General features: G+C 44.2%; 1 protein-coding gene across 4 annotated transcripts in view; it reads right to left on the bottom strand.

Annotated features, from left to right (window-relative positions):
* RCOR1 (REST corepressor 1) overlaps positions 1–25711 on the bottom strand; it is an 87219-nt gene that overhangs the window by 8181 nt on the left and 53327 nt on the right. For all 4 annotated transcript variants that reach the window (XM_072863853.1, XM_072863852.1, XM_072863855.1 and 1 more), the window contains 6 exons: positions 16648–16700; positions 12419–12580; positions 9670–9788; positions 6010–6088; positions 1515–1709; positions 437–514 (listed from right to left, as the gene is read on the bottom strand). In XM_072863853.1, coding sequence (XP_072719954.1) covers positions 437–514; positions 1515–1709; positions 6010–6088; positions 9670–9788; positions 12419–12580; positions 16648–16700 — 686 coding nt within the window. The remainder of the gene's footprint in view (positions 1–436; positions 515–1514; positions 1710–6009; positions 6089–9669; positions 9789–12418; positions 12581–16647; positions 16701–25711) is intronic.

The following is a 25711-nucleotide window of genomic DNA, read 5'->3' as shown; positions in this document are numbered from 1 at the left end:
TTTTATCACAGACACCCTCTGTAATCTTGGTCAAATTATTTCCAGCATGAGGTACCAGAGTTGGAAGGAAAACAGCAAAAGCACCAAGTGCCAAGAGAAATATGGGCCATTAACATACTCCCCTACATTTCTCAGTATTTAGAGCAAAGCAACTACCTCTCTCACAAGGGCACATGGATACAACACTGACAAAACATGGTACATCTGGGATACCTGTACTTCTGTTAGAAACCACTTTCACATGTTAAACACTGCTCTTACTTTCTTCTCATCTCCCATTTCCATTACACAACAACAGTGCATATGGTAATGGTCTCGGTTCACACTGACAACTAATAGGACATTGGTCCTAGTTTACTGGCAACACAAATAGCCCTAGTATGTAACATATTAGCATATATATCCACAATAAACAAAGGTCAGAAAATGATCCTACCTCTGGAAGTCTGTATTGTTCTATACCACCTTCAAGTTTTTCTTTGAGCGCGCTGTTTGTCTGTTTGATATTCTGAATCTGAAAAGAAAGTTTCATCCCTTTAACAGCGATTAAAAAATAAAAAAGTCTTTGGACAAGCCTTCTTCCAGCAGCCCCAGCAGGAACCCCACAAGCTCAGCATTCCAGTTTTTCTCACAACCTCCCTTTTCCAAAAAGAAGGTTTGTTATATTGGAATAAAGGAACACAGGAGCAGCTGGCACATCAGGAGATCCCTTTTAATTTATTCTATCCTGTGTGCAAGTTATTTGGAGCAAGAACTGCCCCAACTTCCAGGTCTATATAAAGCCCAGCATAAGAAGAAAGGCTCTGTTCACAGCAAGTAATGAATCAAAGACTGCTAGAGAGCTCCACTTCTCCCAGAGTACCAAGAAAAAGGCTTCAGGCCAAAATACCAATTCTATTAAGTTTAATAAAGAGCTTGAGCCAGATCTCTGCTTTAAAAACAGTGAAAGTGTTCAGATCTAGGAAGCAGACTCATGTAGTAAACCTGTCTTTACTAACAGATATTTGAAAAACATTTGTTTAAAAGACAGATCCATCAGGGAAGCAAAAGGTATGTAGGAAAGTTTGTATGGTGCCTGTCTAAGAAAAAATAAAACAAATATATCTGCCTGTTCCAAAAGTACCATATGAAAAGGCACAGGAAACTCACTGCTGCAGATAGAAATCAAGATACTGCTGAAACTAATGTCATCTGAGGGAAGTTCATAGTTAAAACATAAGGAACTCTGAACTGCAAGAAACACTAAGCGCCAACAAATGTTCCTTCAAGTCAGCGCTATGGACTTTTCCTTGCTTTACTTTATATCTAAAGTAGGCTTGCCCGTAGAACTAAAACATAAGAGAAGTAAAACACAGGGCTGCATTAGTTTATAGCACAAGGCTAGCAGCTTGTCAATTAAGCCACATAATGATGTGCATCATCACCATCAAGCTGCAAATTCCTGTGAACTCTGTAGACTGTGACAGGCACTACCACCAAAACCAGCAGTTATTCTTGAACTATCCCACCCCTACCTGTCGTTTGATTGAGACTAATTCCATGTCCAGTTGTCTGAGTACAGTGGTAGCAGCTGTCGCGTTGGCGGAAACGGCCTCCACATCTTCTTGGGAGAGGAACATTCCTTTGGGTGGTTTCCTCTTCGCTCGGTTCTTGGCCTGCGTACTGTGCTTCTCCTTCTTCACCTGAGGAACAGTTTCAGCGGGCGGCACCTGGCAAACAGCAGCCATTTTACAAAACTAGATGATCTTTAAAGGTCCCTTCCAACTCAAACCATTTTGTGATTCTATGACTTTTAGGCATCATCAAAGGTTGGAGAATGAAAAAGGTAGCTTGCAGACAGGAAGACATTTTTTTGCTTTAAGTGGCATGTCACACAAACACTGTCTTATACAAATCTCTCCTTTCTTCTAGGCAGCTTTCAATGTTTACAGAGATACTGGTTGTCTTCTCTGCCCACTCTCATTTTGGGAGACAGATGCCCAATTTTCCAGCAGTTAAATATTCTGGTTATTTTCAAACACTCTGAAACCACTCTTCTTACTTTCATCACCAGACCTGAACACACCAGTTTAACTGTACACCAGAAGGAAACAAAGTGGAGTTTGGAGTCAGGGGAAGAACACAACTAGAAGAGTTTAGAGAGACTTGTTTTTCTACATGTCAGACAGGAGAAGGAATAAACGAAAGGATAAAGGAGCGAGGTGACTACAAAGTAATTCTTAGATCATTACGCAGTTTCTTGGAAGCCAAGTTTTCTTGCGTAGCACAGATATATCAACTGTTCCATTAAACTGATGCAGTCTTGCCTACAAATAAAATTTAAGTCTCTTTTGGAAAAGGGAGTATTTCACACACCACTAAATATTTTTATGCCTTCCACCTAAAGCAAAGAATTCAGTGCACACCTCTAACAGGTAGATTAGCTAGGACACTATACTACAGGTCCTTCAAGAGCACATCTGATTTTCTAATACCAAAACCATTTTCTTCCAGAAGTTATTTTCAACAAGCAACTCATACCCAAGATTTATTACCCAGTGGCTGGAGCCTGGCCAATAACACAGAACAGAAGAAGGGTAGCGGGGAGGGAAAAAGCAGAGAGGGGAGGCCACACATCTGAAATCCTCTACTTGATCACTGCCAGCTTTAAACACATTGGCTTCACTTAGTGCTATTGTTTCCCTCCTAATTTGCAGCTACATGTAGTTTCTACACAGTTTGCAGCATTTGCTCATTAGTGAGCATTAAAACGCTCGCATTCAAACCCACACGAGGCTGAGCACAAAGCCCCACATAAGCATGATGCTCTGCCTCCCAAAGACTGGAGGACCCCAGCACAGCTGCCGGCAGATAAAAGCTTGCACCCTCTTCATGGGCTCAATGGCCAGAGCCACATAGGAGCAGTATAGCGGACTCAACTTTTCTCAACTTTTTTCTTCCCTCCTTTGGTGCAAAGGACTCCATGAGAGACAATGCCTAAGGCAAGCCCAGGAGCAAGAGGTAACTATTGCTGTTGCAGGATGGATACCCTATTTCTTTTTGCAGAAGGGAATAGGAGAAACCAGACTGGTTTAGCTATGAACAAGTGAGGTAAGCTCTGCGCTCTGCTTCAGAAGCAAGCACTTTGATAATCGAGCCAGGTAAATTATTCAACATGGATAGACTTTTCAGATTTATTCATATTTCATCTACATACAGAATTTCACAGGATCATGCAGTAATGCCTCACAACAGGTTCAGGCTGTAGGTTGACCAACACACAATGCCTGCAGTGTAAATATCCCAGAAGCCTCAACATTAAAGGAAAAATGAAAGCAGTTTCAAATTGTTGTTTTACATAGTTCAAAGAATCTGAAGCTCTTTTGTGTTGTGAACAAGAAGCCAGAGCTCCAGCAGAATGGTTTTTGACAGCTCCAAATGCCTCTAGGCCCCGGTGATATTGCGCAGGCTCTCAAAATTTGAACATCTACCCTATCTTGGAAACTCTTGCTTTCCTGGACACACACATCTCTCTGTAGAATTAAATCAATGCATGAAAGCCATAGAGAATTAAAACACAGGGACTTAGCAGTGTTTCTCTGTTTATTTAGATATTGCCACTGCTATCCAGCACACTTCAGTCTTACAAACCCCTTAAATACAATGTTCCCTTCCTCAGATTTCATGGTGTAAAAAGAAAAGACCAAGCTATATCAAGCCATGTAAAAGCAGAGGATGAAATGGGAGGCATTTCCAAGAACAGGGAAGATGGGGAGAAAGCAGCTCTAGTTCACAACCTCAGTATTATGGAGTCACTATCTGAAGAAGCCTGAACAGTTGCACTCACACTGAAAGCACTAAAAAAAAAAAAGGGGGAAGATTCCCCCTCCAATGACCCCCCAAAGAGGAAACAAATGAGAGATTTCAGATACTCTGAGAAATCCCAGTATTACTCGGCAAGTCATACAGTAACTGACATGTCTCAGAGCTGGAAAAATCATCTCTGCGGGGTTGGGACAGGGAGGTTCTTTACGGTAAGAGTTCTGGGCTAGTGCTACATCACCACCCTTGCACATCTGACCACGTCATTAAAAGAAACATAACGATCAAGAAAGAACATATCCCCCTCCTGGATACCTGCTCTCTCTCAAGGCATTTTCAATTAGCCCCAGGCTCAGGTACTTCAAAATCAAATCAAATTAACCCTGAACAGGCTATGCAGGTTGTCAGTTTTGTTCTACCCACCAGTACATTCCGTGTCCAGAAAAGCCCCCACAAGGCCGCCTGCCATGGCATACACAGCCAGACTGCACTTGCTCCGTGAGTTCTGGTGATCTCTTTCAGATCTGTTAGTACACTGTGGCCTGTATTAGTGTGACAGGGAGGGCAGACAGCCTCCTCCCATACGAGGCTTCCTACAAAAATGTCTTGATGGTAGCTATCAGCCATCTGCTCTGGTTTGGCCTTACAACAGAGGCAGCCGAGTTGGTGAAGAACTACCTTTCCCTCTTCTGCAGCAAGTTCAGAGCATGCCAGCATGGTCAGGAAGGAAACGGTAATAAAGGGGATTGAAGGGAGCTCTTACAGATGCAAGCTTTCAAAGAGCTTACAGAGAAATCTAAACTTGAAAATTTATTAAAATAATGGGAAATGAGATGATGGTATTAATTATTTACAAGGCACACTGGAGAGCTGCAGTATGCAGCCGCAACTTAGCCAAGTGAGAACCCTTCCAGTTTGAGTTCTCAAAAGCTTCAGCAACACGCAGCTTCTCGTAAGGATGAACATGAGTGGCTTCACATCCACTCTGCTCCTAGGAAGTCATCAGGGATGCCGGTTCCTTCAGTGGAAGCAACAGCTACGCTTTTCTGGAAAGTCTAGACAGCACCCTGGCACAGGTGAAGAACAGACTAGGATGCTGTGATTTTTCAGTTATTTCCATTCAGACTAATTTATTAGAGAAATTAATCTCACTGACAGTGACTGACAAAGCAGCTGCTCTAGGCCCTTGTTTTTGCCTGGGTGCAATTAAGTTTTTAGACAATTCTAGTGTTTTTTTCCTACATATACCCTTTTTAAAAAAATTTTAAAAATTGAAAGAGAATGACTGTGGGAGAGAAATCAGGCTATGAGAAATCAGGAAAGGGAGCTACTTCAAGGAGAGAAGGCCTTAGGGTGAACGTCTTCCTGTAGCATTCACTCACACACACAATCTATGCTGCTGCAGAACAGCAAGGCTTTTTTATTTAGTAACAGATAACCAGCAGGTTATACACATGAAAATAAAGTATACACTTTCCTGTTAAGCATCACAGACTAGGTTTTCAAAACTGTTTTATTTGTGTCTCTCTATTTTCATCTAGAACTGTATGCCCACTTCAAATACTTAATTTTAAGTGTGATGCAAGTACTACGTTTTAAGGAGGCAAAATATTCTGTGCATAACAACAGGTAAAGGCCCCTCTGCCAGACAAAATGAACTGGCCACATAAAAGCTTTCTCCTCCACTGTTCACCACTGTAGTTGCAATCCCGATGCCACTGAAATCCTTAGAACTATTGCTGAGGATTTCAGTACATCAGGATTCAGTACACCTTAGATTCTACGGTGTAGACAAACACACTCTTGCTAGTCTACCTAGAACAGATTAAAGGACATATTTCCTCTCCACCAAGTCATCTCAGTGGGGACATAAGTGCTTCTACTCCACCTCCACGCAGTTAGGTAGATTTAAACCATCAATGAAGGTGGTTCAAGCTAACACAGCCAACCTTGAATCAAAGAGACTAGAAACATTCAGATAGTACATTATCACGGGATGATAAAGTCTTAAATTTTCCCAGCTCCATTGTAATAACTTATTTGTCTATACTTGTCTTGATCTAAGAATAATTCTGAAGACAATTCTTCGTTTCTTGTATGACAACTATACAAAGCACAAATAAAGAAAATTAGATACTGTCAGCTTCTACATGAAGCAGCTAGTAAGTAAACACTTTCATTTGTACAGCAGTAAGAAAAGAATTATACCTCCTTTTTGCTCTCCTTGTTTTGTTCAACTTCAATATCAATAGGGTTATTTCCATTGGCTTCCTCCATTTCATCCTCACTGGAAGACAAAAGCAAACAGTACTGTATTAGTTTGTGAGGCTCTCTTTCTATAAATAGCATGCTAAAAGAAATGCATAGATGCAATAGCAAGTCCAACAGCCTTCCTTAGTTTTATTCCCAGGGTTTTTTTAGGGGGTTGGGGTGGGTTTTTTATTTGTTTTTTGTTTAGGTCAAGAAATTCTTAATTGTAAAAATACCAGGGACCACGTCTTGTAAAGAAAGACTTCTCAGTAGCATACTTAGGCAAAATAAGTCTGCTTGGATGAAGGCAAGATACATGAAATTGATTACACAAGTTATCTTTTAAACATACATGGGCTATTGAGCATTTTAACTTCAGGCAAACCAAGACAGAAACAAAGACTTAGAATTACAGCAAGTAGCTGAAACACAGATTTCATACAGCTCCTTAACACTTAGCAAAATAGACATGCACAGGATGAACTCCCTCAAGAACAAGCATAAAAAACACTTTTGGGGTGTTTGGGTTTTTTGGTTTGTTTTTTTTTTTTTTTTATTTTCAGTGACAGCCTCACATTTCATTCTCCCCTGGAAAAGAAAAAGAGGTTATCAGTTACAGAATAATAATGGGCATGAAATTGGGGCCATACTGAAAGTGACTTTGGCACACCTGGCCAGTTTGGCTTCACTGGAATTTTAATCAGACATTAAATCGAATATATATTCACCATTTCGAATCTTAGTACATAACTAAAGTTAATTGTACCATTTGGGATGATGGCCAGAAACAGAAAAAATAAGCTGACCTAATCAAAGTGGTTTTTTCTTTTTTCTTTTTTTTTTTAATTAAAAAAATAGACCTATTTTGTCATGTCAAACTTTGTAGCTTGGGACAAGGAACTTCAGCTGGTGCAGGTAGGTCACAGTGCCAGTGCAAGGCAGGGCTGTGCAGAGAAACCCCAGCAGAAGCTGGGCTACGCTGCTGGGGTGCTGGAGCCAGCCGGGTTGCGTTCACACAGGAGCAGGGGACAGCAGGCGCGGCAGGTGCTAGTGAGCATGGCTGTGGTACCGGCGCGCGGTACCGGCGCTTGCTCACGGCTGTCTCCCTGCTGCAGCGACATCCTGTGCAGACATAGCCTAAGGAGGAACATACTGCTGGGTGGCTTGAGCTGGCGTCCATCTCCACAAAGCAGTCACTTGTACAAGCCATTCCTGCTTTCCCAAGCCGCCTGGCTCACCAGCTGATTCACAAGATATTTAGTTTGTGTAATCACGATTCCAGGAAATAAACTCCCAAGCACCCCCCCCAGAACTGCATACACAAAGCCCCTTGCATACAACTAAGAACAGCTACTGAAAACCTGGTCCCAAATGCACTCAGAGCTATTTTAGTGACAATCTGAGGGGTTGGGGAATTTCCCTGCCTAGCCACAGAAGACGTATAGCAGTATTCGAGTGAGATACCTCAGACTGCCTCTTCTCTTAACCCCATCTCCAAAAGAGCTTCCTTGTGTTCTCACCTCAGTTCAGATTTCAGCCCTTCTGCAAAGGCCAAACCCCAGGGGCTTCACTGTGCTCGTAGTTTGCTCTTCTATTCTAGCAAGTTCCCTAGACATGAGCTAGATCAAAACCCACCCACTCATTTCTGCAGTTTTAGACACTGATCACTATTAACTGAAGAACATTTTTGAAGTTTTGCCAACGCCCAATGGCACAGTACAACCTCAAAATCCAGGCACCCCAAACTCACCCAGCTTTGCTTCCACGCCCTGCATGGCTGCACTGACAAATCCTTTGGGGGTGTAGGGGTTTGACTATTTTACATAAGAGGGAAAGAAGGGAAATCAAACATCAAGCTGATGGCCTGGTGCTTAGCTTGCTGCAGATGTAAACCAAATTAGGCATTTCCAATCCAGCTGCCTTCCTGAAAGGTTACAAAATTACAGCACATGGCAGCCCATACAGTTCTTTCCCAATCACCAGATGGTCTGAGGTGCTGCTTTTCCCAGCAAACAGGCATAGGTACCAGAGAGGTGTATTTCCAAATTGCAGTAATTTCATTTATGAGCACAGAAAAAGAGAGGTAGTATTAAAAGATCCTAAACTACATAGTACAAGACAAACACATACTCCTTATAAGAGATTCCCCCCCATACATTAGTAGGAAAATAATTTTAAAAAAAAAAAGGCAGGATGGGGAGAAGAAAAATAAAAAAAATCAAGACCACTTTTGCAGAGAAGGGAAAAGAACAGAATGGAAAAAGATACTCAGGTCAGAGAAAGCCAACCAAATCTGGACAAGTTGGCTGGTAGTATTCTCCTGGCCCTGCCTGTTAAGCAAGCATTGTTGATCTAGTAGAGAGATGGGAGAGGTTGAGTGAGTCACTGGTGTAGTACAGCTCAACCCTGGAAACACATTTCTTCCTTCTTCCCAAACAGGGCTCGCTCATATGCACTGGAGCCAGCAAACAGCTCCCTGGGAAGTGCTAGAGCAGCAACTCCTTTGAAGGAAAAGCTTTTGCAAAATTTTGCCCAATTACATTAGGAGTCTTCCAAAGCCAGGCGCACCTCAACTTTGGTCTGCAAAGACATTAACCACATTTTAGAGCAGGTTGAGAAGGCACCTGTGTCAAGCAGATGGAATTGCTGCTGTTCAAAGGGGTTTTTTTTTCCCCCCACACACACAAGGCTACTGCATTTCTGAGGCCCTGTCAGCTCCAGAACTAGGCAAAGTCACCAAGTGGCAGTTCTAACTGTACAGACACTTCTAGCAATACACACAAGGCCACTTGCTGACCTACCTTCAAGGGCTTGCACGGGTATCCAGGAGGGTGAACTTGCAGACAAAGCTGTGCAAACAGGAGTCAAGCTCATCTGCTGAAGCTCAGTGACCTCCCAAACATCACCACCCTCACCCAAATCCTAATGCACCCAGCACTCCTTGGGACACCTCTGCCAGAGAGCTCATCCTAAGTTCCCCTGTGCTACCCTCTTCTCAGTCACTCAAAAACACAGCCTCAACTTCACCCTTCTCAGGGAACAGAGCTTGGCCTGACAGCCTTATACTGGTAACAGTTTTCTAAGTAAAAGGCAGAGGAAGGGTCTGTGTGTGCATAAAAGGCTGAGGGGTGCTGCACTGGAACCTGTTCCCCATCAGGTACATGTTCTCACTCTACTGAGCATCACATGGAGGAAGTGAAGGCAGATTTCTAGCTCTTTCATGACTTCCTTTTACTGTCCTGCTTATCAGCTTTTCTGGCTCTGCTGACAACAGTGCCAATCAGCTTGTAAAAAGTTTTAATTTAATTTTCTCCACCCTCAAGCAGTATCAGAGAAAAAGCTTCTAGTGTGATGGGACAGTGAGCACTGCACTAGAGGGCAATCAGGAATTGCAGTGTTGAAAAAGGGAGCACACCTAATTGCCAACAGATTCCTTTTGGCTTTAAGTAAAGCAAAACATGCACAGCAGGGAAAAGGGGCGAGGAAAGAAGGTGTGGTACCAGGAAACATTTTGGGGAAAATCCTACATCTAGTTTCTTACAAGCTAACAGGAATCTCTGAGATAGTCTAAAGAAATCAGTGTGCGTCAATACACAGCCTTTCTGCTTGCAAACCTACCTTTCCTCACGTTCCCTTTTTTGTTTACGAGCATGACGGTCCATCACGCTAGTTTTAGTCCTTGTCTTCTTCCAGGAGTAGTAAAATTTCACCAGGCTGGCTATTGATTTGTCAGGAAGCTGTAAATTAAACATGTATCCTTTTATATGTTTATATGTAAAGTATCCCCAGGAGTTCACATACAATTGGTCTGTTTTTGTCAAGGAACATCTGATCTCTCTACGTTGGATTCTCTCAAAGGGTCAAGCAAGGCAGTTCCGCAGCCTTTCCAAAAAGGATCTATGGGGGAGTGTTTCAGGTTAGTGCCTACTATTTAGGACATCAAAATCTCTAAAGAGCATCTCAGCAAGCCTCCACTCACCAGCCAGGTAGCTGGTTCCCTTCAGAATAGAGGAACATAGCAAGAGCAAATCCAAAATGGGGCCTTGAAACTGAGATAACAGTTTTAAAAGCCAACACAGGCATGTGTAAGCAACCACAGGAACTGCTGAATTGCAGGCTACATCCCAAGCATATCTTTGATATTTGGTTAAAAAGGCTTATTCACATCATTCACATGAAGTCTATTCAAAGGTCTCAACAAAAGACGTTTTCAAAAGGTGAAACGTTACTGTATGGTGAACTGAGGATATAGGAAAACATAAGTCTCTTTTTTTTTTGTCCTCTTACACTAATGTCATTGCCCTGTAGCTATGAATGAAAAGTCTGCCTCCAAAAAGCACAAAACTACATTAAGACTAATTCTCTACTTCTGAGGTACTCTGCATGGATGTTTTAACACAGGACTTCTATAAGGTAAAAGTCCAGCCTTTCTTGCTGAATAAAACATGTTTTAGGTAAGTGTCTGATTCAGCTTGGAGGGCAGGACAGGTGGGGAGGAAAACAAAACTGTGAGCAAGAGCCAGATCTCTCTTATTCAGATACTGCAGTTTAAGTCTTAGCTGAGAACCAGAGAAGCCTGGTTCTCAGACTGCAGGTTGACTTTAGGTACTAATAATGGATCGCACCAGAACTACCACTCTGGCCCACAGCTGCATACAGGCATAAATCCATCTGCACTGGCAAAGCACAGGTGCTATGTCAATGTTGTGTTGCCAATAGCCATGCAGCAGGCTGGTAAGCTGGAATTAAAGAGTTCCACAGAACAAACTCAGGCACAAGGCTGCTCGTGACAAACATCCACTTGGCTACAAACACATGCTAAGAGTGCCAAAATATCAGAACCAGCTCTGGTAAATAACATAACTCACTTTCCATTCTCTGGCTTTGATGATTTTTCCCCTCAGTTCCAAGCTGCACTGGTGCTAATGGGGCAGCATGTATAAACTAACAACTAACATGCTCCCGAGCCATTGATTCCTGTCTCCTGCTAAACACAAAAGTTCGTGCCATTTAATTCCTTTCATGCACGATGACTTTTCTGGGAGCAACGGTAAAAAAAAAATCAATACCTAAGGAACAGCACATGAGCTTGGCATCCCTGTATTGGAATGCACTTCACTCAGGGATGGAGTAATGCTTCTGCACACAAACCGAATTGAGAATTTCTTGCTTTGGCGTTTAACCAAGCAACAGGATAGGCTTTATGTTCTCTTTTTTCCACGGGACATTCCCCTCCCCTTTTTTTTCCCCTATGTAAGAACAGAGGAATAAAGAAGAAAACAGCTTCACCCTTCAGGAGTCCACAACTCTCCAGACTGTCTGTATCAGCTGCCCATAGTATGTGCAAGTCCCATTATCTGACCCAAGGGAGCGGGAGACCCTAGGACTCCAAGAACATTTGGAAACAAACGCTAGTGAAGGAACATTCAAGGAGGACATGAGGAGAACAAACCTCTTCCTGCCACCCTTTTGAAAAGGGGACCTAGCAGTTTTCCTTCATACTTGGGAGGCAAGTCACCTTTCACTTTTCAGCAGGATCAGCAACACAGACCTTCACGTGTGCTTTAAAGAGGCTGAACAGACTGCAACAGCCTAGGCTCACTTCAAAGGGTCACAATCAATGTAACCGGGTCCTGCTGGAACACTCGAGAGGCACTTTACTGAAGGAGAGCAAAGAACAAAGTCTGGTTCCCACCCAGGTGATGAACCACTTGAAGAAACTCTCAAGATATAATTAATAAAAAATTTTTTACATCCCATCCTCTCCCTCTTTCAAAAGAAAATTGCACACCCCCCAGCAGTTCACTTTCAGGCAGAAACCTACCCTTGAAGTTTTCAATCACAGTTTAAAAAAATATCACTACCAACTGAAAGCAAAGGACTGAATGCTTGCAATGATGTATAAACCTCCACCACAGCATCCACTGGCAGTCCCAAATCACATTAAGCACAGACTTCATAGTCAAATAAAATGAATTCCTAAAAAGCAGGCTGTAAGAAAGGAAATCAAGTTTGCACAGAGATGATATTTATCTGTGTGTGGGTGGGCACGTGTGTACAGACCATGCCTGAACTCCAGCTGCGACAAACACTACCATAGCACACAGGGGACTGAAAACTGTAATTTCCAACCAAAAAATTGCACAGTTAAAGTTTATCCTGAACCAGTAAAGCACTCCAGGAAAATACTTCTACAGAGACTCTGGAAACAATGTTGTTTCTTTCTATTCATGGTAATATTTTTCCTCTAACATTCCCTTTGGCCTGTTCTCTCCCAAGAGCATTAGACAGGAGTTCAGCACAATCAGCACTGAAGACGACAGTCCAACCGCCTGTTCTGCTTTTCCATTCCTCTGACACCACTTACCATCTGCTGGATCCTGTGAAAGGTTTTCCCATGGAAACTGAAGGCCTGTTCAAACAAGACCTTGTCTTCCACTGTCCACTCATCTGGGAATGGAGTAAAGTTTGGCAGATCTGCCAAAGACTTCTCGATATTGTGCTTGTGCCAAAACAGCATCCCAAGGGCCTAGAAATAACAAGGACACCAAGGGGACAATTGTAATCACAAGAAACATTATATGCATGCAAAGGGAGAGCTACAGCATTTTTCTCAGGCAACACATTAGACCATTTTAATTCTCAGCGACATCAGACACTTTTCTGTGTGCAAGAAACCTGGAATCTGACCCCCACCCTGCTAGGTTGTGAAGACCAACTTGAAATTTATCGAAACCACACAGGTAGTAATGTAATAAGAGAGTAGCAACAGAAAGGGGGGAGAAAACTGAAGAAATTAGTCCAACTTTACTGATCACGGTATGCACACGAAAGCTAAGCAAAGACTTAGGAAGACTACCTAAAAAACAGGCTGGACTAATAGGAAGCTTCTTGCCAGTGCTAAACTCCCTTCATTTCCTGTGCAATTAGGAGGATGGTTTAGTTGACTGGGGGTTTTTATGGTTGTTCAGGGGGCTCCTTCCGAGAGGGAGGGGGAAAAGAGGGAGAGGATGAGGGAAGAACTGGAAGAAGGGAAGTCAGAGAGCATGATCAACCTTGATTTGCTGCTAAGATGTCCCTGGCCCGAAGGAGGAACAAATCTCACTCATTTGGGGGCTGCTCATTTGTTCCCTTCAGAGATGCCTCGTTTCACTGCTGTAGTCTCTAGTTCTCAGTTCCACAGACAAAGTACACGCGCTGCGCTTCACCACCTGCAAACCGTCTTCCTCCCGCCATCTGAGACACTTGCTTACAGCCACCCCTCTCCCAGGGGTGCACAGCTCCTGTGCGTTATGACACATCACTACATCTGGCATGCCAGCGACCACCGCAAGTCATTTTGGGAAGGCCTGACTCTGCAGAGCTAGAAACCAGCCTTCCGCAACGGCTGCAAAGTGAAAACAATCCCTAACACGCCAAGTAAAACATCAGAGTAACCTGCTCATCATATGCAAACTCAGCTTGGGTTTTGCAGTCACAGTTACCCTCATCTAGTAGTTTCACCCTGGCCACTCAGAGCTACAAAATGCCTCCAAATTCGGGGTTTCCCCATTACGCTTTGCTATGCAAAAAGCAGTTCCCTTCTGGGATCTTGCTCCCCTGAGATTCTGCAGAGAGTATGCATTTAAATATTAGCGTTATCCAAGACCTTGTCCTGACCCTACTGGCCTCTCAGTGCTGCCCAGGCACCCTCGCCTCACTTTTGCCACCATGCAGAACAAGAAGTAGTCTTGGTTGCAGCACAGTCACTCGAGGTGTCACAGGAGCCACACAGCCACTTATCTCCATCCACTCTGGCAAGCACGGGGCCAAATAAACTATTTTGCAGTCACGAAGGACCAAGTTTTTTCTCCCCTGCCATCCCTTTCAGCCTCAGATATGAGCTGTACCAAATATCCCTGTGAGAAAGCAAGGGGAAAAACAAGGAGGAGGACATTTTGGGAGGGCAGGGCTGTGTAAAATACCACTAAGGTGCTAGCGAGGCCTGAGGGGACAGCTACTTACACAAAGCAAAAGGTAAACAAAAAGGTTTTCCTTATAGGCTTGTTTAACAGGAGAGCAGTATTCCTCCTCCACCCCATGCTGCTCTCTGAGAGCTCTGCACTCATACACAGGTGAGTACACAGCTTTTCCAGCCTCCTTTGTCCCAGGGCATCTGACACGGGCCGGCAGGAGAGCACAGCTCATGGTCAGACCTGCTGTAGTGCTCCCAAGAAGCCTGTGACTGCTATGGCTCCACACAACCACCTACCGCAGTTTGCCAACACCAACTAAAGTGGGCTTGCCCTGCTGGAGCTCACTCGCCTGCCAGAGCCTGCCCTTTGCCTGCCCTCGAGCTGGCGAGGCTGCAGGGACTCCCACCAGCACAGCCCCAAGCCTCCAGCCATCATCCCACAGCAGCAGAGCCAACAATGGGGCACTCGGCCACACACAAGGGAAGAGAAAGGACAGAGATGTAGGAGCCACGCACAGCACAGATGCGGCCAGCTGGACAGGAAAGCCACTGGGCAGAGGAGCACCAGCACGCACCCCAGCCACCCTGCCAGACAGCTCACCACTCCCTTCAACCACCTGGCACATCTTAATCTGCAAAGGTAGGTTTTGGGCAGGGGGCACAGATGGAAGAACAGGAATCTCTGTGCAATGACTGTTAGCCAAGCCACCTGCACAGGGGTCCAAAGAGACTGGCTGTCAGGGGGATGGGAAAGGGCTGCCTCGGCCAGCAAAGCCCAGAGACGGTGGCCAAATGCTAAAGTGAGCTCTGACTAGCTTCCAGGGAGTCTGTATCAGCTTGTCCACAGTTAGCCAGCCAACAGCAACTCTGATGACACCTCTGAAGAGAGAGCATCCCTTGGTGACACAACAAATCATCCTGATATGAGAGCCCTGACGCTTGTCCCTATAATACAAAATGAGTACGTGCCTTCCAGAGCAATACAAGATAGATCCTCTCCAGTTATTTCCTGGAAGTGCCTAGCTTAGCTGTCTAGGAAATCTCAAAGGACCTGGGAAACATGTTTAACTCCAGAGTATTATGTGAGAGTGCTAAGGAAGGAATGAGAAAATTTTTGAAGGAGGGACATTTTTACAAGTTGCTCAGCTACTTTATATCCTGGTGTAGTGAATCCCATAACTTCTACTGCTGTACACAGAAGAGTGGAGAAAAATGGGGAGAAAGTCTTCAAGGAATGAGTGGGAGGTCTGTAATTCCAAGGTCAAAATGAATGCAAGTCTCTGTTAGCCAAATCTAAGTTTTTCAAAACACAAGAATTCAGGTTTGTTTTAAAAATCACAAGCATCATTCTGATCAGTCTTCCAGATCAGTCTACACTCTCAACACTTCTCCACTAAAATAATGAAACCCATTTTTATAACCCTGAGACAATCGCTTTTGGCAATTATTACCCACAATATCCAATACTAGGATATACCCATCTTGACTGAAGTGAGCTACCATCCTTATTTTGATTCAAGTTTGCAGCCTTTGGGTGCCTTCATGTTCCTTTTTTTGCTCTTAGAAACTATAAATATCAAATCTGATCATTCCTGGTTTTGCTGGAAATTTTGCTGGCTATCTCAACTTCAATGTTCTTGTTCCACAAGAAGTCTTTTTGAGCATGAGTATCAACCACTGAAAGTCTGACTCAAACATGACAGCAGAGTCATTGAAATAGAAACCTTTGCCCATCCAAATCATTGTTTTCTATGCTCATGGCCTTTGCCTGAACAATTTCATAAACTTTGAAGTTTTCATAAGATCCCTTTGCAGAGACAGTATGTTATTTGCCAATGCAGTAAGTCATGAGATTCCCCACCTTCCCTTTCCGGGCAAGTACTAGTGCATAAGGAAACCCCACGGAATTCAGAAAAGCTTCCCAGGCACAGGTCTACTCATCTCCCCAGATGAGTGAAATCGATGTTAGTTTTCACACACAGAAGATGAGTACACAATCCTAGACCACGTGGAGTAAAGGAGAGGTCTGCTCCTCAGACCAGGATTTCCATCCCTAGGCTAAAGGCACTGGCTAACCTCAGGGACAGCTGGTGAAGTCGTCCACCGCTACTGCACCGACATCTGAGGAGCTCATCTATGAAATGCAAAGTGATTTGCAGCACAGTTTTAAGGTAAATAACCATGGACTTTGGTTTGCCTTCGAAAAGCATATGATGGTTCAACAGCTCGTTAATAACTGCCAAGACATCCATGAAGCAGAGATGGAGCATTCCAACTGGAAACTGCAATGCAATCAGGCAGCTGTCCAAAGACAAGCCAATATTTTTAACGTTGTTTAGGGGTTCTTGAAAGTGTTTAAGAGGTAGTCACCATAGGAAGCATAATACTTATGGCCAAACTCCATTAGAAATTACAATGGTTTTGTTTTTCTCCTTTTGACTCTTGATGTAAAACTAGGGGTGAATTTCATATCCCTGGAGCACAGGTTACTATTAGGAACAGCCAGTTTTGGGAGAAGTAGGAGAGGAGAAGAGACAGACGGTACAGAAGGGAAGTAGTTGTTCTAGGCAGTCACTTTAAGTCATGTTTTAATACCTGCTAAAAAGATTTTAAAATAAAGTAAGTATTCAAAGACTTCTTACCTGCTCCATATTGTATCCATGCTTCTCTTTAGCAATGGCAATATATTCGTCCACTGAAAAAAAACAAAGAGAAGGCGTAAGAGCATTTCATACAATGATCTCATCTCCTCTTCCCTTCCCCTTCCCAGTCTAAAACACAGTCCTGCAGCTCTAACTTCAGTCATGGTCATTGCATCCTCCACAGAGAACTCTCATGAATGGCTGTTATTTCCAACAATTTGGGAAAGGAAACAAAAGAAAAACAACAGTCACCAAACTACTACATAACAAGCCTAAATGATGCAGGATATCCAATCCGGTTCCAGTACTTCTGAAACATAGCATATAATATTTCAGAACTTGTTCACCAAAACTGTAGACATGACTGTCTCAGCTACTTTTTGGTTTTGTTGTTGTTTTGTTGTGTGTTGTTTGTTGTTGTTGTTTGGTTTTTTTAATCCTCTAAAGCAGTTGGTTTTTTAAGAACGAAAATCCCCAGACACAATCCATACGTTCCAATACTGCCAGACTCCTAGTGTTGCACAACCACTGCAGATATTTTGGCAAATTTTTCAGCCCTTATGCCTCAGCAATTTTCATCTTGGACCAAACCCCACCTCTATATATTATTAGGCCCCCACAGGCTTTTAACCTTTACAAAGTGAAGATGCCCTGAGGAGTTATATTTTGTATAGATGGAACTAAAACCCAAATGTCTCTTTCAGTGTGAGTGACTGAGCTTACATTATATCCAACAGCACCCATTTGAGAGGACTGGACCAAAGTCAGTACTAGTGGTGGTGTTCTGAAGTCTGTGCCCTTGTGCCTGGTCATTATTAAATGCACTGTAATGGTAACACCCTTGAAAAAAAATACAAGCTAAAAGGTGAGACTCCTGCTTCACCTAATGGAGTGGAAGATGCTGGAAGCACTGCTTGTCTGTAGGATCCCCAACATACTAGTACCCTGAAAGACTTAGAACTGGTACACACAGCCAGAATTCTCATTCTTCTACAAATTTTGGACTTCAAGACAAGTCACTTAGCAATGAGCTCAAAAAAATCATTACCCCTTCCTTCTCTGCAGATACCCAGGGAGGGATGCAAGCAAATTCCTGTGCTGAGCACACAACTCACAGAGAGCGTGTGCAGCACCTCCGGAAGGAAATGGTTCTGTGTGCACTGCAGTTAAAGAAGCCACATTTCCCATGGTTTGGGCCTCATGATTAACTTCAGCTCTCAAATGTGCTTCTCCCATGTTTTCTGCCTTTATGGAGTCTTGCATAGAGTCTCTGGTGTCTAATAGCATGGCATTTCTTAAAGCCTTTCCTTCAAGCTGGGACACTCCTCAATTCTTCTGTCAGCTGAGTAAACTAAGCAATTAATTCAAAAGGTATTGGGAAAAGAGAGAGGACAGATCAGAAAACGCACAGCAGGAGAGCACCAGCCTCTTATTTTCAGCTTGTCATCAATACAAAGGAATTAAGTCTAGGTACTTAAAGTACATCTTACTAGACAATATGACGTGATATCATATTGGCCCTTCATTTGGAAAGGAGACACATTAGTTAATTTTCACAAAAAGGTGTTACAAAAAAGGGCTTTGTTAAGTGCCATGGAAAAGTCCATGAGAATATTAATACAGCCACATGTTGTGGCAGGAGAAGAGCATGCGGTAAATACAGGCACAGTTCCATGTTAGCAAGGACACCCCATGAGGTTCTTGCTCTTCCAAGCTCCCACCTACACACAATGGCGACTCCCAAGGGGCTGACGAACCTGTTTGTTGGACCATGTTCTGGATACATTCAGTAAAAGTTTTATTAGCCCTTTGGTGAAAGGTGTAGCCACAACCCTTCATTTGCACCCCTGTAGCACAAACGCATCTGCCTCTCCAAATCAACAAATTGTTTCTAAGGACCATGCTGAACTGGGATGAAAACTATCCCTTCTTGCAAACCACCTTTTCTTGCACAAGGCAAACAATAAAATAGTTGCACAGGCAGCGGAGGTGACGGGGATAGTGATAGAAACTTCTTAGGCTGAAATCGCTGCATTGCCTAATAGAACATCCTGAGGGTTACCAAAGGCTAGGAACCTCAGAAATCAGCTTTGCCATGGAAAAAAAAAACAACCAACTTGCAAAACCACACCCCAAAGACAGAACATGATCCAGGAGGACCTCACAGGGGAAATGGGGACAGAGAAGGGAACTGCATCCTCCCTACACACCATTCCTCCCCTTCACACACCAAACAGGGCAGAGAACATCAGTAGGGTGTAAGCAGAAGAGTGACTTCAGATGCTTCCAGACTTTATAACCACACCAAAAACAAAGGCTGCCAGGAAACCCTAAGTGCAGCACTTCCCTGTACTTCAGCTAAATTCTCTCAGCTTCCTTAGGACAGGTATTGCACATGCAGTGTTATATATTTTGTCTAAGGGGGAGGTGAAGGAATGGGGAGGTGAAGGAGTTGAATTCTCTGAAGTCCAAGGCTGAATTAAGCTCTTGAATGCTAAGTACTGCTGCATTAACTAGCTCGCTTTCACTGTGGAAAGATCTACAGTTCCTGATTTGACTTCAGCATCTTATCCTTTAATATATACAGAGAAGAGATGAGGTCATTCTCCTTTCCAGCATATTACCTTTCTTATGCCAGATGCTCTAAGCAATGAAAACATACTTCCTCCCCCTTGCTCCCCACTTCCCAAAAAATCATTACAGCATTTTCTCTCCTACCTGAGCAAGAACATTAGCAAGGTCCCCCCATATCAATATCAATAGGATTTCTCTTGAATCAAGTCAATACACCACAGAGCCAAACAGTAGACTATGAGTTATCAAACACCATGAAAGGAGGCAGGATGCTTTTCTTGTCACAATGGGGTCTGTTACACCTCATTCTTACAGTAAAGAGAAAAGAAAAATAAGAAAAAGGAAATAAGGTAGTAAACTGACCATGAGTACACAGCAATGCTCCTTCTATACACTAAAAGAGTGTTTGTGGATGAAGGAAGGACAAGGAGTACACCATCGTACTCTACTCTTGGCTTGTTTCCTGCCTGCTTACTGACAATCTAGTCCATTCTGCTTGTCATTTCTTGGCTAATTGCAGGCTCACTCACTTTGATGCTTGCACCATCTGAGAGGTATGACAGTCCCCTGAGCAATCCTTCTGATTGCTCTTTCTTTACCATCCCCCTCCATATGAAGGGAACAAGAAAGAGCATGGCACCAGCTGAGTCACAGGATCCCTTTAGTCTCCCGTACCAGTAGAGCCTGAAATTGCCACAAGCTTAATGCTCCACATGCCACACCAGATAAATAAGTGCCCTCTTCCATCTCTGCCTTCCCCATGCACCTCTAGCAAGCCCAGGGCAGCAGGCACATGAAATCCTGCTCCACTGCGTTTCAGTGGCATTCAGTCACACTCAGCATGTAACACAGAAATCTGTTTAGACATCAGAGTCTGGAGCCAGAGGAGCCTGGGGCAGAGCCCTGCTTACACCAAAAGAGAGAGTTTGCAAGCACAGCTCTTAGCTGCTTTCCAGAAGAGAATAAGCAAGGGCAGCAAAGCAATCCCATCCCACTTCCCCCAGCATAAACTACACCACCATGCACTCTTTCTACCAACATAACTTCTCCCCAAACAGGGCAGACGAGCATCCTCCCCTCCCATCCAACTCATTTCTCTATGCCAGAAAGATATTTTGGCACAGACCAGGCCAAAAAGACAACACTACTTGAATAGAGACAGTCGTATGACACAGGAGGTGCATTGCTCCTGTGAAGGCTCTTGTTGCTACTAGAAACCAGATGGGGGGAGGGACAGAGAACAGAATCATAAACTAATATTTCTTTACCTATTTGGCTACATTTCTTCTCATGCATGCATTTTATCTCTGCGGGGGTAAGCAGGACCCCCCTGTCCACCCCACACCCAAAAATGGAGTGAGCACTGGCCCAAAGAGCCCCTTCCTACAGCCAGTCATGCTCAGGAAGGCAGAAGTAGCACAAAAGGTGGGGGTGCAAAGGGAACAGAGCCCCACATACACATTGTCACCAGCAAAGAGGAGCACAGAGTGCTCAGTGCTAAAAAACACCTCTCCCTAATACAGGAAGCGAGGCCTACAACGAGATGACCAAAGGACCCCGGGTGCAGCACTAACACAGCCAAAGAGACAAGGGAAATGGAAGGGAGTGGGAAAGGAAGCAGAGAAAGATGCTTCCTCCCCTACCATCTGGAGAGGAGAGTTTCTGACCAAAATAGTGCTATCAGCCCTCTGAATTTTGTGGTCTTGTTTCCAGCAGTTTTTCTCATACACCCTTTTCTTCTGCTAACCATCTTCCTGCAAGAATTCCTCACTAGAGGAAAAAGAAAGGGGACCCTCTTGGATGACAGAGGGAAGGAGAGACAGGAACAAACAACTGCATTGCTGATTTTCAGTCCCGCATCCTAGAACAGTGAATTGAGAGATGTAAACCAGGAGCATTAATTTCAGGGGGGGTGGGAGAACTCTGAAAAGAGAAATGCCTGAAAGCAATGACTCCCCTTATCACCATTTGATCAGATTAAACGACCTCCCTGAGTGGGTCTTTCGGAAGAATTCATCCCCCCTACCCAAACTGCTTCTTTGTGACCCCACAAGCACTACATCATGTTTAGTGGACTCAGTGACCCCAAGGAGGGTTTGCAGCAGAAGTGAGTGTGCTAAAGCCTATAGAAAGCAACAGGAATGCAGAGGTAGAGCTGTTGCTGCAACCTCAGTTCACCCCTATTACTGGGGTACTGCAGGAGCTCTGAACACTTTGCATATTACGTGATGCAATACCCTGACAGAACGGGGTGAAATGAGGACAAAAGCAGCAGCCTTCACAGCCTCAGTAATGTGCTTCACAGGGTTTGATCAATGCTGGAACCTGTGAGGAATTCTGGATGTTGCTGTACATCTCCCCCTCCTCTCCATTTCCCTTGAGAACAGGAAAAAAAAGTCAAGACCCAGAACAAATCAATGTTATATAAAGAAAATAAGGAGCATAGATTAGACACATACATGTGAAATTCTTCCAAATTTCAAAACACAATTATGATGGTACACAAACAACTAAGCACAGTTTCTGCCTTGGCTATAAAAATGAGCAGCTGCATTGCTGTCCTGCCGCCCTCGCAGCATCGGTGGAACAATCCTGCCACCTTGTGGTCCCAGCACAGGAAAGGAAGCCGCAAAAAGCACAAGAGTTTGGACAAGAAGTGTCTCACTAAAGCCAGCTGCAACAGGAGGCGGGGGGAGCAAGCAGAGATCAAAGTGAGGTGGCTTGACCACTTTTTCTGGGCAGAATCACTTAAAAGAAAATAAAACCCGCCTATTTAAAAGGGTCTTCTGCCTTGGAAAAGCTATTTCCTTTTCTTGGCAAGATGTGATGTGTGTCACAGGCAGGAGAGGAGCAGAGAGCCAGAGCACAGCCATGTTTTGTGCCCCATACTGCACCCACCTGGGGAGGCATACAGCTTCCTTTAACACTGTTTCTAGGAACAGAAAGCACTAGTTACACAGACACAAAGGCTACTTAAAAATCACTTCATGCAACTCAAGGCACATGAGGATTTAGGCCTCAACTCCGTTGCATCTGCAGCAGGTGAGGGAAAAGTTTGGATGCAACTGCAAGGCAAAGGAAAACCAACCTTACCTGGAGAAGCTTACTTGAACAGGAGCAAGAGAAAATACCCTGCTGTGGGGCAGGGTACCTTGAGTCACAGGACTCCACAGTATATCTCAGCCTCCCACCCACTTACCTCCCTGTAGCTCAGATTTTACTTGTGCATCACCTCTTGTCCACGTACCAAGGACCATAGGGTGCCATTGCATTAGAAGTCTCCTTTGGCAGCAGGACTGGGTTAAGCACCCCTAGCCTCCAGCCACCTCTTCCCACATGGGAGCACAAACGTCTGCCTAGATCCCCAGGGAACCGGATAGGGAAACTGTTCCACCTGAAAAACAACTAACCCTCTCCTGCTGCATTAGCTCCCTCACCCAAGTGGCAGCGAAGCCACACAAGCACTGCGTGTTGGTGGTTGAAAATAGGGAGATGCTCTCACCTACCAGGAGGGGCAGTCCCAGACTCTCTTATCACCAGCCCTAGCTACACAGACTGCCCCCTTCTCTTACACTAACTCTGGAGCCATTCACGGCACTGAACAGCTGACCACCACGAAAGCGGCATGCTATTCATAAAACAAGGAGTTTTACACTTTTTATATGGTTGTATACCATATAAAAATCACTTTTCTGGAAGGTTACACAAGCCTGAGAAGAGACGAGCCCTCCTAGTTCCAGTGAGCAATGAGATGGCTCTGCCAAAAGTGCGACTCATTCCTCATCCCAGCACAGCACAGTGGCAGGGATGAGCAGGCGGGCAGGAACAGGCATGGCTATGTAAACTAGCACTGGTGAGGAAAGAGTTGCTCACGGAACCACACCTGGAGCCTGGAAACTGCAGCCTCAGACAGCAGAAAACAAGGAATAAAATGGAGTGCCCCACTGCTGGGAGATTTATCCCTTTAAAAGCTCTGATACCTACCAAAAGCTTCCTTTCTCACACAAAGGCAACCAGTCCCCCCCCACCCAAGCAGTGCACACTAATAAGCTAGAAAAGAAACACCCTATTTCCCCCCTCCTTTTTTTAAAAAAATTATTATTATTTTTAATACTGCTCTTTGCATGGCCCGCATCTAAGGGCAAGTCCAAAGTTGAAACTCCAGTGATGGTTAAAGATCTGACTCATCTGCCTTTAGATTTTGCTATACCAGCAAGAAGGCTGTACTGCAGACACAGGTGTACTGACAAATCTGGCATAGTTTTTGTAGCTTGCCAAAACTATTTTAAACTGTTTACCAGGAAAGGCCTTTTGCTAGTAGACACATGTTTCTTTTAAAGCTTTTACCAACATATGCTCATTCCTAAAGTTGCACCCTCAGCTGACACTACCACATCAAGAAAAGGCTCAACACAGTGTGTGTATGTGTGGGGTGGTGTATTAATGAGGATTACCATACAGCAAGCCAGCTAGCTGATGCTCTCTTGCCTCCCTTGCTCTCTGGTGCTGCTGCTGTTCTCCCGCAGAAAGGCCAAGTGGATGCCCATTGTAAGGACATCCATGGAGGACCCTCTGGGAAGAAAGGCTGCTTCTTACACGTCCATCACATTTAACCGTCAGGCAGAAATTTGCTTCGCCATAGCACTGAACACCACTTTACTGAAGGAGTGGCACAGCTTTCAGTATCTACAGAGCCCTGGGTACCACGAGCTCAGATGTCTCCATATGTACTGCAGTAGAGAAGGGGACAAGGGAGATCTGACAGGGCAGTAGCAAAGAGGAAACACTACCTCTGGGACCTAGCACAGAATAGGCAGAGCCACATCAGATCACCTGGGGACCTCATCTGTGACCATATGGGATCCGTATGTGACCACAGCTGAATCATTCAGCAGTGCAAACCTAATCCTAAATCAGACACAGGCAATGGATCATATTAAGTTTAATTAGCCAGAGCACTTGATATTGGGTTCGAAGCCCACATATGAACATAAAACCAGGACACAGTAGCTTCTGACAGGGAGGGAATACTCATTCCCACGTATGACCTTCCAAGACATAGACAGGAAGTTACGGACAGGATAAATGCACAGAGCAGGTGCTTGAACAACAAAGCGAGTTTATAGCAGAACAGCTCTGCATTATTCAGCACAGTACTCTCAATTCAAGTCCAAGGAGCCCTAAAGCCAGATTTATTCTGCTGTCAAACCATGTCTTGAGTTAACTCTACTGAGAGGTTATAGCCTTGGATTATATACTTCAACTACAGGCAGCAACATGCTCAAGCAATGCAAGAAGCAACATTATCAATACAGTTGTGACAAGGGGTAGAATATTAAAAAATTATTTGATCAGATGGTTCACTGCAGGAGATGGTAACTTGGATTAGAAGAAACCTCCCTCATGCCAATTTTCTTATGGAAATTAATTTTTGCACTCCTTGAGAATGCTCGATCCAGTGCACCCTTTCCAAAAGCCAGATTCACTAATTTGAAAAAATACAGTTTGACACACATGATGACAGAGTCAGTATGGGAGACCACAGATTCAGACTACTAGCAGGCTGACACAAGGCTTGGTACTCTACCTAGGAACATTCGCAGCTCTTTATCCATGTCATGCTATATATGCTGAAATTCTTGGTCTGCAAAATAGTCAGCAGACTACCATAAAGCTTGGTCAAGCAACCTGCTGTCAACCAGCTTCAGAAGCCACCAAGGAATATCCAGACTCAAAGCCCTCTAAAGAGGGTGAAACCTTCCACAAGGTCCATTTTACACCCTCCACAAGATTTTGAAAGCTCCTGTCTAAAGCCAGAACTGTTATATTCCCCGTTGTAGTAGGAATGCAAACTAATAAAAGCACTGTATCAGAACCAGGCTTCCTAAACAGCATGATTACCTCCACTACCCCATGACACAGGGTCTTTGTGCAGCATGAGGGCACACACACAAGGGGTGTGTGGGAGCAGAATAGCCATCAGGTTAAATTATAGCCCATTATTATTGTTACCAATAATAAAGCCTATGACACAAGAGTAGAAGTCATGCTGACCCCCTTTATAATGGATACAAAAGCAAAATAAATGATCAATTTGTCCCCTAGCTACATCCTTGAAGGATGTCACTTGGGCGGAAAGGAAGTATCGGGCAAGCCAGCAGGCAGGGAAAGGAAGGCAACGAGTCAAGAGTCACACAGAGCAGCTGCCCTCAGCAGATGTGCCGAGAGCCAGGAGCTGCTCACGGAGGGGAAAGAGCCTCCAGCTGTAACTGCCCACATCCAGCTCCTCAGCAGCTGGAACAGGAGAACCCCGTGATCCTGAACGGCAAGTGGCCAGGTCACAAAAGCACCACTTACTATTTCAGTTATTTTTTGCAGCCGGCTCCCTCACTTCCAAGCTCAGCTATATGAGTAACATAATAGCCTCAGCAACTCAGGAGGCCTTTGCACTCGTGAACAAGTTGCACGAAACTTGCTTCCAGCAAAATTA

The sequence above is a fragment of the Ciconia boyciana genome, chromosome 6 (genome assembly GCF_034638445.1).
Source record: "Ciconia boyciana chromosome 6, ASM3463844v1, whole genome shotgun sequence".
NCBI lineage: Eukaryota > Metazoa > Chordata > Aves > Ciconiiformes > Ciconiidae > Ciconia > Ciconia boyciana.
The sequence above is the reverse complement of the archived record's forward strand: the minus strand, read 5'-3'. Positions and strand labels throughout refer to the sequence as shown.